The sequence below is a fragment of the Ictalurus punctatus genome, chromosome 5 (genome assembly GCF_001660625.3).
Source record: "Ictalurus punctatus breed USDA103 chromosome 5, Coco_2.0, whole genome shotgun sequence".
Classification (NCBI taxonomy): domain Eukaryota; kingdom Metazoa; phylum Chordata; class Actinopteri; order Siluriformes; family Ictaluridae; genus Ictalurus; species Ictalurus punctatus.
The window spans coordinates 19,012,617-19,030,860 of NC_030420.2; the positions used below are offsets into that span (position 1 = coordinate 19,012,617).

The 18,244-nt window shown below is 36.7% G+C and overlaps 1 protein-coding gene across 1 annotated transcript in view; it reads right to left on the minus strand.

The window, feature by feature from the left end:
- prdm6 (PR domain containing 6) overlaps positions 1-15,756 on the minus strand; it is a 32,511-nt gene extending 16,755 nt beyond the window's left edge. Inside the window, exons 1-4 of the mRNA XM_047155577.2 lie at positions 15,499-15,756; positions 14,637-15,147; positions 12,288-12,595; positions 544-671 (exon numbers count right to left, since the gene is read on the minus strand). Of these exons, the coding sequence (XP_047011533.1) occupies positions 544-671; positions 12,288-12,595; positions 14,637-15,135 (935 nt within the window). The 5' untranslated portion in view covers positions 15,136-15,147; positions 15,499-15,756. The remainder of the gene's footprint in view (positions 1-543; positions 672-12,287; positions 12,596-14,636; positions 15,148-15,498) is intronic.
- Positions 15,757-18,244: the final 2,488 nt, after the last annotated feature.

Sequence of the window (18,244 nt, forward strand, 5' to 3'; positions counted from 1 at the left end):
TACACACTTGAACCACTTGAAGACACAAAGTGACACTGTGTAAAGTTAAATCCCACTGATGTTTGTAGCTCAGAGGACTAATTCCACATCATGGCCCCATATTTCCTACTGACACTACACAGTTACCAAAACCGCAAGCCATAATAATAGAGGCACTAAGAGTAGAGCAATAACACAGTGCCTGCTTATGGTTATCAAAGCAAAATTATACCCAGCTCTCACTGCTTACAGTCTAGACAGACACTAGGCTATCCAATATCAACCTGAAAGTAATACACAGATTCTTAATCTTGTTCAGCATGAGATCTCCTATGCCATGGGAAATATCAGTATGGGAGACTTGTAGCTCAGTGGTTAAGGTTCTGTGCTAATGACCTCCAAGTTCAAATTCCATGGTTGCCAGACAGCCACTGATTGGACCTTATTTAGACTTATTGCAAGTCACTTTAGATAAAAGCATCTGCCAAATTAATGAATGCAAATAACTTAGCAAAAAGACATCATATGGTTTATTTCTAAATTCTGTACAAGTCTGTACATTACCTGTACTGAACCACTGTCATGTTCTGTTCCCCACAGTGTCTGGCACAGCGGATGTACCTCATCCAGCTTGACTTGCTTGGATCATTGCCATCAATAAAGTGCTGTAATGTGCCCTCCTGGTCATAGATCTAAAAGACAAATGAAGAATACAAAACTCATAACCAATGTAAGCAAAACCAAAAACACTTTACATGCAATTATGCACCAGGTGTGTTGTTCACAAGCTGATCAAAAAATATTAATAAGTACACAGATGGACAATAAACAAATAAATAAAATTTACAGATCACAGATGCACCTGCATAAACTTCTATAGTACAGTTCAAATTTCATCTCTGTTTGCCAGATATTATTGTGCTAGATTTTAGCAATACATATCTCTAATTTGTGACTATTTGTAAAATATACTAGCCATGTACTTCTATAGCATATAATATTTTTAAAGGGCCTATGTATGTATGTAATGTAACCATCAATACATCGATTGTAAACATAGCTATTTATCTTTTACATATTTACAACATGTAAAATTCCTGGTTTTAATACTGGGAAGTGTTTTGTGGGTGGGCTGTTTGATTTTCTTTCACAAGCAGCATTTCTTTCACTAGCTATTGCTAACAAATGCAGGAAACCACATATAAATGGTACAGAAAGATATGGCTAAGTGGCTGGATATCTGACTGAAATTAATGACTGCATTACTATTAAGAGCATGAATTACTCCAGCAAGAAGACTTTTTTATTAGTTTAGTTCATTTGCATTTTTCTTTAGAATATTTTGTATTGCATGTCTGAAAATAATTTTGGTTTTAGGTCTTGAAGATTTTTCTCCATTCCAAAGTGCTAGCTGCACAGCTGTATACAATTTCTCCTTTAATATAACCTTAATATTTAGCTAAAAGATAGTGAGTAAGGTATTTAGCTAGTAATGTCTTTTTCTGGGAACAGTATAAAACAACATCTTTAGCTTTCACTTTTTGTATGTACCACACCAGATACAACTGAACTGGTTTCATTCAACTAAATTTCAGCCTTTGATAAGGAAAACAATGTATAGAGGTGATGACAGTATTATATTCTGAGAGATGCAGTTCAGAGCTACAAGTACATAACAAATAACACATTAAACACTAGTTGTATGCTCAAATACTCTTTTAAATCTGCAACAGAACATTTCACAGACACTCACCGATGAACATAATAATGTCACGTGACAAAAACAATTCAAAGATACATTTTTTGAATGGTTAATGTTCTTTTTAAAACACAGTTAGCCTCAGTAGAAGAATATATATGGTTTCACATTATAAAGAAGACAGGGTCTCAAATTGTGCTCTATGTTACGTTACCAAATGGAGTCTCTGGATTGTTTCCTTCCACTTCACTGAAGTGCTCAACACTGTTAAGTGTTCAACATAGCCAAAGGTTAAAAATGTTCAATCTTTAAATCACGGTACATCAGAGGAAGTGTACACGGTTAGAACATTTCTTTCAATCAAAAAAAGACCATTTCTAATATAACGGCCAAACATAAATAGAAAGTCACAACATCTATATACATGTTTTCAGCCATATCTCAGCATCTCTATCTAAACCACAATCAATCCATCTCCCAGTACAGAAATAAGAGACCTTCTGCCTTGTCACTGGAGCAGGCCTGAATGAATGGGATTTAGAGACCCCTCTGACCCCACTGAGCCCCTGACATCCAGTTTGTCTGCACTCATTCCCCTTTCTTATCCTCATGGCTTTTTAGTGAACCTCCACCGCCTCTGACAGTATGATAGAATGCTTGGACACTGCTTACAGCAAAGCAGTTTGTTACACAAGCCCTGAGCCTAACCTTCCAGCTGCTTTATCGAAAAAGAGACATTTTATTTATGGATTGTTTAGCTTTGACTAGATAAATATCACAACCAATAGAAAATAATAAGTACGTATAATGCAAAAGAGCAAGCTTATATAATGCAAATGTGCTATTAACATGGCAGCTTGTTAATTTTGAGGGGATTTGTTTCTAGATTGCATACCCAGTATTAATGCAACCTCTGTGTCAAACAAGGCATTGTAAAAAAAAATGTATTATTTTAATCACATTTCTGTAATTCCCCATGTTAAACTGAAGAAATGAAAAGAGTAAGAAAGGGGGTTCTGTGACAAAAAGCCATTTTTAGCCCAGATGTATGATGTATCTAAAACATTTGCCATTGTGTTACATTTGGTAGCTCTCTGCAGCATGTTTAGGTACATGTGGTCATATTGGTTAAACAATACAAATGCATTATAAAATCAATGCTGACCAGAACAAAAAGTTCAGCAGTCACACCACACAGTGTGAAAGAAGATGTCATTACTATGATCAGATGATGTCATTCTAAATCCTACCACTCACACATATACAGTAGCCTACACACACAGTACATACAATGAGTCAATGTGAAATACTGAATGCAGAGAGTCCAGTCATTTCTCTGGCGTGTGGCGACTTTACTGGGAGCAGCACCTTTCCCCAGAGCAGAAAGAGAAATAGGAGTGAGACAAAATCATGCAATCTACAGACCACATACAGGCGAGGGAAAATTTGACTCTGGTGTAGGAGGAATTTTGCTGGCATGCATTAGCATCCTCTTGCCCAGTCAGAGGGAAGGGTCACTGCAAGTCAAAATATAGTTGATGTGACTGATCACCTTTATACTTGATGAGTATGCAAACTACTGTATCTAAATCACATGTTACGGCCTTCACAGTAAATAAAAGTAGCCTACATAAACACACAAAACGGGCTTCTCTCACTCAAGCATATTTCTCTGAGGAAGAACCGCGCAAAAAAAATAAGAAAAAATAAATAAAAATAAAAATAAGTCGGCACAAAAAACCATGAAGAAAAGGGACATGCAGCTGATGTTTTTGCGCGTGTCCGCCTCCCAAACCCAGATGTCATTTACCGGCATGCATGAGTGGCGCTCGGAACGGTATAGACAGTGTTGCCAGGTGCGTGTGTTCCCCGCAAACCTAATCTACTTTTGAAGTTCCTGTGTGCTTTTTAATTCGGGTCCATAGATCAATAATACGAGACAATTTTAGTACCTTGTCGAAAGAACGATTTAGGAAAACTAAGTCATTTTAAAAATGCTTGTCGGTTTTGTCAACCAGATCTGGCAACCCTGGTCATATAACAAACTTCTGGAACACGTTCATCAATAAACCTCAAATTCAATTAAATAGGACTTTTCTGCGACGGTTTTTTTTTTTTTTTATCCAACTTGTGAAAGAAAAACGGAATACCGTTCTGCACTTTGAAGCAGCATTTTCATGAAAACCAATTAGAAACCAAATGGAATATTAGCCGTATTAATGCGCCATACCATTGTTTACTTGTTCTGGCACAAAAGCTATTACATAATAGGAACTTCATCTATTAACACATTGTCTTGGTGGTTGCAAAAGTATTTCCATTTTGTCCCGATCGTGTTTAAGGCTCTGTGTTTAACATTTTCACACCGAGACTTTTAAACCGCAGTTTCACTGAACATGACCTTATGCCGAATATTCCTTTAATTTGTCACCCCCTGTAGCCTATATCAGGAATATGAAGCTGGACTTCCTTCTGACACCACAGGAGATTCATTCAGTTTTTGATATTCTGTTTTACACCTACTGAGCTAATAGCTTTGCATCGTTTTACTTGAAAAAAATAAAATGTAGTGCATTGTACCATACTCTCTTTTTCCAGTAGGCAAGAAGATTTTCAATGTCACTATTTCATATACAGAATTATTTAGACTAGGTCAAACTTGGATGAGATTTGAGTGAGTTTTGTTTGATTTCACTTTTTGGTTATTTCTGTGAACTGCTGTTTGGCCAATAAACAACTAGCTCATTCATTTGCAAGCTGTTATTTAAAAAAAATAATAATAACAGGAAAATAGTAGCAAAGGCAATAAAATATAGAAACAAAAGAAGAACATAGATATTGCTCTTAAGCAAGATTCAGTGTTTATTATTTAGTTTATATCCTCTGTATTCATTTCTCTTCCCGTCTGTCTACACATAGAAAGTACTCTTGAATTTTTTTGGACCCATTTCTTTTTGCTCAGCTTTCAGTTGGGCAGTATAACTCGACCAGATGCATTGTTTCACTCACAAAAAATGTTTGTGGAGTGGATTGTTTATGTTGTGCTCTTACTTCATAGCATTAAAAGATTATTTGTGTGCGGCATTGTATTTCACAGTTCAATGTAATATGTTCATCTGGGTTTCATCAGAATGTGAACACAGTGCCTGTTTTTTTTAGTGCACTGTTTCATTATGAATATATAATTGTACATGCTGCATATCATTTATATATATATATATATATATATATATATATATATATATATATACATACATACATATATATATATATATACACACACACACACACACACACACATATATATATATATATATATATATATATATATATATATATATATATATATATATATATATAAACTGCTTATAAGCTGTTGATGTTATAAATAGAAGGTAGAGGTAGCTAGGGTTTTATGTAAGCCTACTGCATAGTTCTACTACTTGGATTGCATTTGAAATTGTAATCAAATTGATTGCATTTCACTGGTTGACCCAAAGAATGTGTAATATATGGCAAACCTGGGTGGAAAACACACTTTGATTGATAGACGTCACTGTGCCCTAATGCATTGAGTGAAGTAGGCTTGTTACTGCTCTAAGTAAGAATTAGTGTAAATGCCCTATAAAAGCAATTTATGTCATCTTTAGTCCTGCCTCTGCATCTGACTTTGCTCCAGCTGAGCCATACTCTAATTACACATCAGAAAAGCTACTAACTAACACAAATTAAAGATCACAAATCAGTGATACCCAGATAAATGTAACAGATAAGCACATATCAAAAGCTAAAATAAAGAGGGGAAATAGACTGATATGAGTTTTTATTATTATTATTATTATTATTATTATTATTATTATTTAATTTATTTATTTATTTATTTACATTTAATCTTCACTAAATGATCCCCATGAAGGAATGTATTCATTTCTGTCCATATCTGATCTCTGAATGTCTCTGCATGCTAAATAGCCTCTGGTGTAAAGACATTATTGAGGAGGGTCAGTTCATTGCAGAAGCGATCTGTGTCAATAGCTTTGCTGCAATTGTCTATAACTCGGGGTGAAATCAATTTTGTAAATGATTGCAATAATCAGCGAAATTGCATGGTTTATAAATATCCTCATATGGGATTTTAATGGGGCTGAAAAGTTAGTGCTGATAAGCTGTCTAAGAAGAGTAAGAAAAAATCAGTCTTGAATGTAAAAGTATGTGTTAATCCTAACCATTTTAACTGACAGACAAAATATGCTATAGAGGATTTAAATCAAAATCTCATATAGGGAATGCTATAGGTAGGTAATAAGTAAGACAAAATGGCATATTGCTTCCAGACAAAAACTGGCAAGAAAAAAGACAATACAAATAAAAAGAATGATAAAAAAGAAAAAACTCCAAATGACCACCAAATCTGAAAGGCTCTCTGGGTTACTTTTATTCCTCATAGTATTACTACTGGTCTCTGTGTGTAGCTCATCTAGCCATTGATTTGGGCTGGTGGTGTTCTGTCACTGCCTTACTTACTGTTCAGTGTCTTTCGGACCGACATTTACAGCACACTGATTGGACCCTGTCGCTGACCAAATGCTGTAAATCATCCTTGAACAGCTGCTCATCGATAGCTGAGCCATGGAGAAAGATAGCGAGAGAGGTAGAGAGACATTGAGGCCGAACTAATCCTAGCTGAGAGTCGCTTGACCTCATGCCCTTATTATGGTGAGTAAATCAGGGCCCTCGAGCCATTAAGCTCTGAGTTGAGAGAACCTTGGTCCCAGTGGCACAGGGAACACTGAAAAAGTCTGTGTGAGTCTGGAGCATGGAACACTTTGTGTAATGGAACTGGCATGCCTTATCTGAGGAAACACTTAGCAGCCATCGGCTGAACGGGATGGGGGCATGTAAGTGGTTCAGCTGAGAGGGGATGCAGTGTGCCTGCGATACTGTGGCTCTGGTATCTGTTCACAAAAACACCTTCTGGTAGATGTTGACCTTTTCAGTTTGTCCTATTAGCTCAAGTGGTCTTATTTTTTCTCAATAAGTGCCATGTAATATAGAAGGATGTATTTTTATGATTCAGGAAACTTTGTAAAATTAATTGCAGAACTAAAAAAAGAATATCAAGTTGTAGTTAAACTGCACTATGCACTTATGCGATTAGATAAATTGTGTGTGTGTGTGGGGGGGGGGGGGGGGGGGGGGGGCTTTTTATAGTGTCAATTTATGCATTAAAGGGGATTGTTGTTTTGGGGGTTTTTTTGTCCACATTAAACTCTCAGCATATTTTGTGTCTGAATGACTGCACAGAGTATGAATAATATAACTGTAGGTTCATATTCCAGAAAATGATCACCTGACATTTCTTACATTAGATCTACAACAGACAATGAGTTAAATATTTTAGTTGGCAGTGTTTGTAATTTTTTGCATTATACTGTAAATGAAGCTAGTAAAAGAACAGACTACACAAACCTAAAAATAGAAGAAGAAAAAAACACAAACATAACATTCTAAAGTAAACACTGTAACAAGTGATGGTAATACGTAATCCTATTCCTAGATATGGGGGTTAAAAAAAATGTAAGCATGTAAGGGAAACTCAATGGGTGCAGGAATACATTGTTACAATGGATATAAGAAGTCTACACATATCTGTGAAAATGGCAGGTGTTGTGAAGTAAAATAATGAAACCATGATAAATCATATATTTTTCCACCTTTAATGTGAAATTGCACTGCAAAAGAAGAAAAGCTGACTTAACTTAAAATTTCAAGGCACTCAATTTCAATTTCAAAATTTCAAGTTTACTCAACTATTAACCAAAGTAGTTCACTTAACTCAATTTACTGAGTCAGGTCACATTCAGTCAGGTCTCCCTATTTGTACTCTTTTGTTCAGCTGATGGAGTTTTTATGGTTAAAAAAAGAAAAAAAAAAAGAAAAACACCATATAAAAACTATTTAAACTCCATCAACTGAACAAAAGAGTAGAAATTGGGAGAGATGTGACCTTCAAATTTATTTATTTAAAAAAAAAAACAAGTGTGAAAAGTATACAAATAAAGTGAAAAACAATCAGAAACCTTTTAGGAAAAAAAACTTACAATAACCTAGTTGCATAAGTGTGCACACCCATAAACTAATAATTGGTTTTGCGTGGCACAGCTTGTCTTACGAATATTTTCCACTCTTCCTTAGAAAAACATTCTACATCTGTCATATTGTAAGGGCATTTCTTGTACACAGCCCACTTCAGGTCACCACACAAATTTTAAGTGGATTCAGGTCTGGGCTCTGCCTAGACTATTCAAAAATCTTCTTTTGGTTAAGCCATTCATTTGTTGATTTGGATGTATGCTTTGGGTCATTGTTGTGCTGAAAGATGAAATTCCTTTTCATCTTCAATTTACTAGAAGACACCTGAATGTTTTGTACTAAAATCAACTGGTATTTGTAGCTATTCGTGAGTCCATCTACCTTGATTAAAGCCCCAGTTCTGGCTGAAAAAAAAGAGGTCATAAAGCATGATGCTGCCACAAGCATGCTTCACCATGGGTCTGGTCTTCTTTTTGTGATGTGCTTTTGCACCAAGCATACCTTTAGGAATTATTAAATTATTATATCTTTTGGAATTGGTCTCATCAGACCATAACACATTTTGGCAAAAGGTTTAGGGTGATTTAGTTGTGCTTGGATGTGGTTTTTTTTTTTTTTTTTGTGAGAAAGGGCTTCTGTCTAGCCACCCTACACCATAAGTGTGAAGAATATGAGAGACTGTTGTCACATGCAGAGAGTAATCAATACTTGTCAGATATTCCTGCAGCTCCTTTAATGTTGCCGTAGGTCTCTTGGCAGCCTCCCTGGTAAGTTTTTTTCTTGTTCTTTAGTAAATTTTGGAGGGACGTCCTGTTCTTGATGATGTCACTTTAGCTTCATTTTATCCACATGTTGATGATGGCCTTCACAGTGATCCATGATACATATAATGTTTTCAAAATTCTTTTATACCTCCCTCCTGATCGTTACCTTTCAACAAGTGCGATACCATGCATGATTTGTAAGCTTTTTGTGGACCATGGCTTCAGCAGTCGTATGAAAGCAAGAAGATGTGAAGAAAATCCTACTGAAACAGCTGGTCTTTATTTGGGGTTTGTTGGAATAATTTCATTGATGACCACTGTATGATAATTACTTCTGAACATGTGCTTATATGTTATTGGTTCATTCTGAACACAGCCATAACCCCAATAATAAAAGGGTGTGCACACTTATGTAACCAGGTTATTGTAACCTTTTTATTTTTCCTAGTTATCACTAAATTGAAATTGTGAAATTGTTTTTCACTTATTTTTAAATGATGTAATTTATCTTGGTTTCTTTTTTTTTCGTCACAAAAACTTGCCATTTTAACAGGGGTGTGAAGACTTTTTATATACACTGTAAGTGTACATGTTTTATTCCAAATGAAACTGTTTTTTGGCACTAATTTATTGCTATTGAATCTAACAGAAAAAAAATATAAAAATACATAAAAAAAAAAACATGGCTCTAAACGTGTTTACCTTTTAGATCCGGATACATTTCAAATAAAATTGTTCCACCATCAGTGTGCTTTCTCACACAACAGAGCCCTGGATCAAGGGGGAAATGGAGCATAAAATAACTTAAATGACAAATTATGGAGCTTTCTATGTCAGTGAACCGACGTTAAACATGTCACTCCTCATTCTGGCACACAGAAAATAAAAATAATTATCCTGGCCTGTGGCCTACGCACTTTATTATTACTCTAGAACACCCACTGGTGCCTGCCAATGATGATATCATTGTGGACCGTCATGTTCACACAGTGATAGTTCATACAGGAGTATTGCCAGTGACCCCGTGACCACTAGTGCAAAATATTATTCCTATCAGTTAATCCCTCAGCACCTGGTCTGATCAATCTAAACAAGTCCTAATCTCCAATATTTGTGTCTATGTCAATTTACTATTTTCATACATTAATCTGACCTCTTATCATTTCAATGGTCTTACATAAATATTTCCTGTAACATGCTCTAAGTATTTCTACATTTTTAGATAATAGAGCATTGTGTATTTTATACTGATTAAAAGTATACAGGTCTCACAGTTTAAAAAAGTCATTCAGTTTAGGTAGTGCATTACTTAATTTAGGTTTAGTAACTAAATCTATTTTGTATTTAACATTTTTCTTATCATATGCAATTACTGCTCTGTGATTCTAAAGTATAAACGTTTGTAAAAATGAAAATATCAGTTTGAGCGTTTCCTCACATGCTGAAATAGTTTACTTAATTGAAAGCTAAATTTGATGACAGATGTCAGAACTTCAATGTTCAAACACTCTACGAGGTGTAGCACTATTTTTAATAGGTAATAATAACGCAGATGTCGTAATTAACTTTTAATTGAGAATGAATTGTCAAATGATTTATCCAAAGCATCACACCCCATTGCACATTCTGTATAGTAGACAACATTACCCAGTATTTAGTGAATGTAACAAGGCAGTAGTAATGGAATTTATAGATGATAAGTGTTACTGACTGTATTCACTATTGTTCAAAATTGAGGTCTTATGGGATTCCTGAAAGCAGTGTGTGTAATATTATTTGATCAAAAATATTTTTGCCTTGGCATGGACATTCCACAGACAAGTTCATGAAAAACCCTGGGTGAAGCAAAATCTGCTGGGAAAAATTATAGGCTTATAGACCACAGATAGTACAAACATATAAATGCCCCCAGTATGAACAAAATGAAAATGGACAAGAACCTGATGTTTATAATCTAAAGAGATATATTAAGGTTCTGCTCATCAAAAGCAACATGAACAAATTCTAAAAACAAATTAGAATAGTTAGTGCATAGTTATGCTGGCACATAAAGCTAGTTTAAATGTTTCTTAAGCCCCTTTAAGAAAATGAATTAAATACACATACAATTCATTAAGAGACTACACAAGAAAATACAATATATGCTCACATGGGTTGGTGTCATGCTAAAGTTACATAAGTCATTATTAAGCGGATAAACTATGAAAAAGCTGGAGAAAAAAACATATTTCTAGAAAAAGTACTAGCCTACAAGGTTCTGTTCAATATATTGAATCAATTATATTTTTGGCACAGTAGTGTCATGATAGTGTCTTATATAGTGCAGCAAGCATTTCTGATGTGGTGAAAGTAATGCGAGACACACACATTTGTGTATTTGATAGAATACTTCATAGCATTTTAGAAATATATGAAAAATGTGATAGAATACGGAATGGTATTTCTCATGAGATACCAGGAGTCACCAAGGTAAAAACAAAAGTCCCATAATACCTGAAATCACCTATTATGTATTTTTTTTTTATTAACATTTGAATTTCTTCAGTGCATATAATCACTACATGATCATACTGTAAATAACAGAGATATCAATTCAAGTATTTAAGTGAACTACTAGCATAACCTTCCAGCAGTATTGCACTATATTCCACATTCTCCAGCACCATTTCCAAAGGTTAACTCATTATTAATTTTCCACACAATCAGGACATTTTAAAGTTACGCACTGTCCCTGTCACTTCTTAGCTTGACATCAAAAACACAATCATAAGATTCAAGTGATCTGTAGTCACAACAAAGAGTGATTCTGTAGTTTACACTTTATCAACACTGATTAAATAGTTCAACATTTTACATGCCCCTAAATGAGAGACATCTCTTCCACTGGTATAGCATGGAATACTGGGTTAGTTTCTTTCCCTCACCCACCTCAATTCTGTTTAAGCTGCTGGAATTTTTACAGCCCTCCCTGGCCAAGCAAGTGTTTAAAATGGCGTCACACAGAACATATATAACAAGTAATAGTGTTCCATTCTGTCTGTGTGGGCCTCAACAACAGCAGGCCTGTATATGGATGGAGAGAGTCATAGCACACCAATAACAAACTTTGCACCAATATCTCAAAAGCAGCCTCCTTGAGGCAGTTATCAGTTTGTGTTGATCTATATTAGAGATCGGTTCTCATGTTGCAACTACTTGCCATACAAGAAGATAAATTGTATTTGTCCATGTCTATAATTAGAGAATCTAGGAAAGGATAGCTTGTAAATGTGTCTGAGTGATGATAGTTTATGTCTCAGCTAAACCACAGTTCTGGATTCTCAGCTGAATGGCAATCCACTCTCAGTACCTCTCTCTCTTTTTCTCTCTCCTTCTCTGCCTCATCTCTCTGGTCGGTTGGTCATCTTTAAGAGCTGTGACCTTTATTTCGGTGTGTGTGTGCATGGGGTTTTTCATCCTTCATTTTCTCTCTTTACACTGAGGTGTTTGAATCCCAAGATTTAAAGTATTTTATTAAAACCTGTAAAGTATGGATGCATTTTAAGGTTCCTGCAAATTAATTTTACCCATTATTTATTTTTCATACCAATTCATCTTATCCATAAAGCTTTTAAGCCATATAAATCATGTCTAGTAATTTTAAGTCAAGGTGACTGAATTTGTATAATCTTGAGAAGGTTTAGACTCTCGCCAGTTTAAAGTCTGCAAAATTTCCCAGCAGTTTGGGAAAGCTGAAAAAAGAAAATACTAACCTCCCATAAGTGTCTTGTGTTGCGCACCACTCCGGACTGTACTTTATCCAGCAGCAGAGGAATACCCTGAAAAGGCCCAATCCAAGTACCCTGTGGTATGCGCTGGGCAGCACAGATACCATAGCCCAGGCCAGGCACTGTGCTGGTGCATAGGCAGACTTCGCGGGGTAGATCACGCAGCCACTCGGGAACCTCGGGAGGGGCCACAGCAGTGGATGCACTACTTGTCCCTACCAGGCGCCGCAGCGAGTGCAGGGGCCCGTGCATGGGGCACTCGCCGTTCCGGTTATCTGCACACATGTCACAGCCTGCAGGACAGTGCAGTGTGAGAGACTGTTATTTATCCCAGTACCCAGATGGGACCTCTATAAAAGTACTGACTACTACTCCTAATTTACTACTCCCACTACTACTCCCGCCAACGTTTTTACAGTTAATGAAAACATTTGTTTTCGGGTGGTCAATGACAGAAAGAAGCATTAGTGAGAATTAACAGCTCGGGTTTGAAATAAAATACATTTTGTGCTCAGTTGACAGATGTTATTGCCTTTGCTGTTATTATTTGAGCCGTTATATATATATTTTTTTTATGAAATCCAATCTAAATTATTATTCTTGTTCAAGTTCAAGTTTAACCCCCCTGGCAATATCGCACTGTTTCACTATTTACTTATTATATTTCATGTCTATGCATCTGAATTAAGGAAATTCCCAAATCCATACAAAATACATGTCATGTTCAGACCAAGGCGAAACGAACGTTTTGTTCGATATTTACTAATTACCAACTATTGACATGAATAATGGCAATAATTGCAATTAGACCAACCTCTAGGATAGTAATGCTCTTATCCTTTTCCATGTCAGAATTTGATCGACATTAACCGTTCTGAACATGCATATTACACAAATTAAGCCACGGGTTTTAAAATGCATGTTCCTTCGGCAATCTGCGCTCTTTATAAATGAGCCCATGCGATGTGAAATATGGGCGAGAGAATAGCAAATGTAGATAAAGCAGTCCTGCTGGCCCCGGGAGACTCCCATATAGCGCGCTGGGATGATGAATAGCGGCCGATGGGACAGATCGATCTCTGATCCACACTCACTCCACTCTCTTCTACAAAACTATACAGCAATTAATTGTGGCTTGTCCCCCCCTCCTCCATGCCTCATCTCCTCGTGGCACGTATCGATGGAGATTACTGCTGATGGGCTGTTTTATCACCTTAAATAAACAGTCACCACCTTTTCAAACTAGGCTTTAATATGGTTATTTCCCCTCAGTGAATGTTAAGTTATTAAGCCTGTTTTCCTGATTGCATACTATTAGACAATTATAATCAACCTACAGGAATGAACGGACTGCTACTTGATAAATACGATACACATTTGGAATGATTCGTTAATGGACGGAAAATTAAAGTGCTTTAATTATCAAGGACTTGTGTGTCTAATCAGTTCATCATTTAAAAGTTATTTGTCAGATGAATTTAATTTTATTCTATTTATTATGTCTTAAACGAATGTGAAGACAGTTGCATATTGTGAATTTTATCAAAGTAGCCTATTATTCATGATTAAAGCTTAATAACCGGACTGAAATAGAGAGTGTTGAATTAACACAGGCTTCGTGTGTCTACTGCAGATGGTATTTCAGCACTGATGATTTTGGTGTGCATGTTCTCAGTAACCCCTTTTGACAACTTTTTTTTTTTGTTTGTTTGTTTGATGACCTGCAAAATAAAAGTAATCAATAAATCCTCTGACGTGGCCTGCAGGCGCTGAAGATGCGCACACAACTGTCCGTTATTTATTTCAGTCAAGAAGAATCTTAATACAAGAATCTTCGAAATCTTCAAACATATTTCGCACGTAATTTGGCTTCTAAAATTTCTTCGTGTTGTGATATTTACCAGGAAATTATTTGCTACTTTTTGTAACGCTTTATGCGGTTGTTTTTTTTTTTTATAATTTTTTTATTATTATTAATTTTACAGTTTTACTAAGACACATAAGATGTTACAGTTGACCCCAACCTACAAGTGATGAAACTACATTGTTGAATTAATTATTACAGTGTTTACATAACTGTTACCGTGCTGAATTTCACTATTTTAAATAACTTTTACAGTGTTTAGGCTACTTGTATCCAGTTGATCTGGAGATTACAGCACTGGAAAGTTTGCTGTGTATTTTATTGAATATAATATTGCTGTTTGTTAGCCCTTAAAATGTCATTGATCTATGGGTAAATATCAGGCGCGTGTAAGTGTTTGTGTGTGCAGTGTAGGGACAGGATCAAGCTGGCCCCTACTTTAATCTGGGCATATTTAAAAATGTACGTACGGTTATTGAGATCACTGGTGTGATTGTTCAGTGGGATAATCTCCATCCTCTGCTGTCCGTATAGATAGTAGTCCAGTTCCTCTGAGGTCAGCTTCAACCGGGACGCTTTGTCGTTAAAGTTGGACGGCAGGCAAAGTTCCTTGGACTGAGACGCCCCGCTGTTTTCGGCCGGTGCAACCTCGGTACAGAGAGTGTGTCCGAATAGCGCGAGCTGCGGCGCGGAGAGCTGCGTTAACCCCGCGAGCGCGGACACGGCAGGAGCGCAAGACGAGCTCGAGGACGGCGTTAAAGCGGCCGAGGCGGCGGTGGTGGTGGAGGAAATTAAACCGGGTCTCTGGCGGAGGCTTTCCACAGCTACAGGCGCTCGATCGGGCGCCGGGATTTGCGGAATCGCGCAGTTCTTCAACTGACTCTGCGGGAAAAGCTGCTGCCAGTGCTGAAGGTAAGTCGGATCCACTTTGAGGAAAGCAGAACCGCTCTGATCCCCCGGCTTCAGCATTTCCAACTGCAACTAGAGAAAAAAACAAATACGAGCGCTCATGAGATTGTGTATGCTTGTTTAATGATAGGCTATATTTACCTACATGCTATAGGTTAGTTAGCAAAATCTCCTAACTTTCCACTTGAATAAAATCTGCTAACATAAACACTACCGTAGATGTAAAATCTGTGTTAGTTCACAATGATCTTTACAGAAAAAAACCACACACAACTTATTTAGAGCTATCCGAAGTGGGTTTGATGATGCTATGCTTTTACAGACTTTCTAGGGTGCTTCCGCACTGTACGCATGTCCTGGGTCAGAAATCAAATCGCAGTGTTCCCACGAAACCACGCAGAGATGGAATAGCACAACACTTACCTTATTAGTCCAAGCGAGTTTGTCAGAGCCGACCACTGTCAACTGCGATTCCCGGACGTTTACACCATAACGGTCCTGACCGCCGAGACACTTCGTGAAGTCTGTGGATGGAGAAAAGAGAAGCCGTCATCTCTTCCCCTCTCTCTCTCTCCCTCTGCCCTCCTTCTGCTTGGCGGAGCACGTGGGTTGGACCTGAGAGCGGGGCAGAGGGACAGAAGGGGGGTCGAGCTGGCACGAAATAAAAACGCAACACGTCTTAGTTAAAGTATTCGCTTCTTTAGGCCCTATACAAACGCAACCGGACTGGTGTGGTTTATTGTTCAAGGAGCAGCTGCGATCAGTAAATTAATCCTAATAGGTTTTCAGTTTGGCATTTAGGTTTTCTATCAGGGGGGGCTTGAATGAATAAAGAGAGATAGTTTCTCAGCAAAGTTATTCGGAGAAGTTGGGTGGGCTGATGAAGAGGACTCACTTTGTTATATTCATTAATACGCAAGGCAGAGCCCACAATTTCCTCTTGTCCGGGCTCGATCCGATTAGAGTGCCTTAAGATAACGAAGCACACCGTGTTGTTCCTGCGCCTTATTGTCCAGCCGATTCGTTTCCCCAGACTCGACGAGACGCTTGAGAAAGTTCTAGCTGTTTGGATAGGCTCTACATGTCTACACACAGGGCATTTTACACCATTTCACTCCAGAGGGGTGGTAAAATGTTTGGACTGGCGTCATTTTGACAGGGTCGTTCATCATGCTGAGGTCTCTGTAGATTGATAACGAAACCCAAACAAAAACATAATCGTCTGAAAATGAATTCATGTCTACAAGTGCAGTTCTCCGCAAAAGAATGCGAATAATAATAAAGCACAGAAATTTTAAATGTAGGCCTATTTTCAATCTCCACACCCCCCGAGACTAATAACCTAGAACCTTCGTTAATAACAACTTTTGATGTCACTCCTACGTCATAAACAATCGTTAAAAATTACATGTAAAAAATACATTCATGTATTATTATTATTATTATTATTATTATTATTATTATTATTATTATTATACCTATTATCATATGGCCTCTACACCTGCTACGACACAGCTTTCGGGTCTTAGATCATTTTACAGTAATCTCGCTTTACACTGCACATGACAGCGCTTTGGTTCCTGCGTATTGTTGTGCATTTTTCAGGGTGTTGGTGTTGTTGATAAATGACTGGTGAAATAAAGTGCACTCGAGAGGGGACAGGGGATCGATGCATTAACTGCTTAAATGTGTCATTTTCCTGGCCGAATAACGAATTAGTAAGGCTACATGGAGCATATGAACTGGTTAATTTGTATATTATTATAAGCTTTGACGAAAGCGCGCCTAAACAAGCACTGCGTTCATTTCTAAAGCGGCCACCTCTACTTGGCATTCAATTAGGACGTGTGCATTTCTTGTTAATTAATTCGCCTGATGCCTGAAAGACAAATGAACGGCCCTCTCTGACAGGAGGCCGATAAAGAATTCAGCCACCTCTCCCTGTGCTCCTCATGTCTCATCTTACGGTTTTTAAGGTCACGCCATATTAGAATATGTAATTCATTAATATAGATGTATATTTAGATAGGAGCTGCTGGACATCATTTTATAGGTTTTCAACACGTGCGTAATATCGCATAATATAGTATTCATTAGAGTTTATTCCTCACTGGCTTTGTAGGTGACCACTGAAATACGTGAGTGTTCATCAGTGCTTAGAGATTAGTTTTTAACCAAGGGGAAAAATGCACATAGTGGCTATTGTCTTGAGCAACATAAGTTTTTGCATAATTCCTGTATTACTTGTTTTGTTTTGAATTTTAATTATTTAGAAATGTAATAGGTTTAGAAAAGTTAAATGTAAAGCAAATCAGGAGCAATTTAATTACTTAGAAATGTAATGGTTGAAATGCTTAAATATAAAAATATTAAGATATCAAGATATCAAGATATCAAGATAGATAGATAGATAGATAGATAGATAGATAGATAGATAGAAAAAGGAACAATGAATAAATGACAATGACTGAAGAATGAATTTTAAAAATAATGAATGAATAATTAATAAAAAATTATGAATGAATGAATTACTGAGAGAGTTTTGGAATACTCTCTATGCCTCTTCAAACACTTCAGTGAGTTTGCAGCAGTGCTACCAGAGGAAACAAAATCACCTTGGTATAAAAAGTTAACCTGAGATAATAGAAATCCATTACCTTGTTAACTTTTTGTAATTTAATAGAAGCAGATAAAACACTTTATCTCCCTATTAGTGATTACTGCAACAATTAATTTGCTGTTAAATAATAATTTTTTTTAAAAAACGAGAAAATTAACATTTATATGGAGCATTTGAACTGAACCTTTAAATAAAGTAACCTTTTTTTGTGCAATTTTTCAAGAGCACATGGCTATAGTAGTGCCTTTATTTTAGCAAGTTTAATTTCAGGTGTGCAATGATTCAGTGCAGCAAAATCATCAGCAATAAATAAACTCTAGAGTGTTGAAATGGTCCACAGTTACACCAGCCTCCAATATACACAATAGATGTTGATTTGACATTAGGAAATTGTTTCTACTGAAAGGTTTGTGGAGTTCTTGTATGTTTTGTAACAGAACAATATGAAGTACAATATACCAAAACAGGAATCCAGAATAGGCCACGGAACATGATGCACGTCTATAGCCAATCACCACAAAGATTCTAAAGCAGTGTTTAACTTGGTGA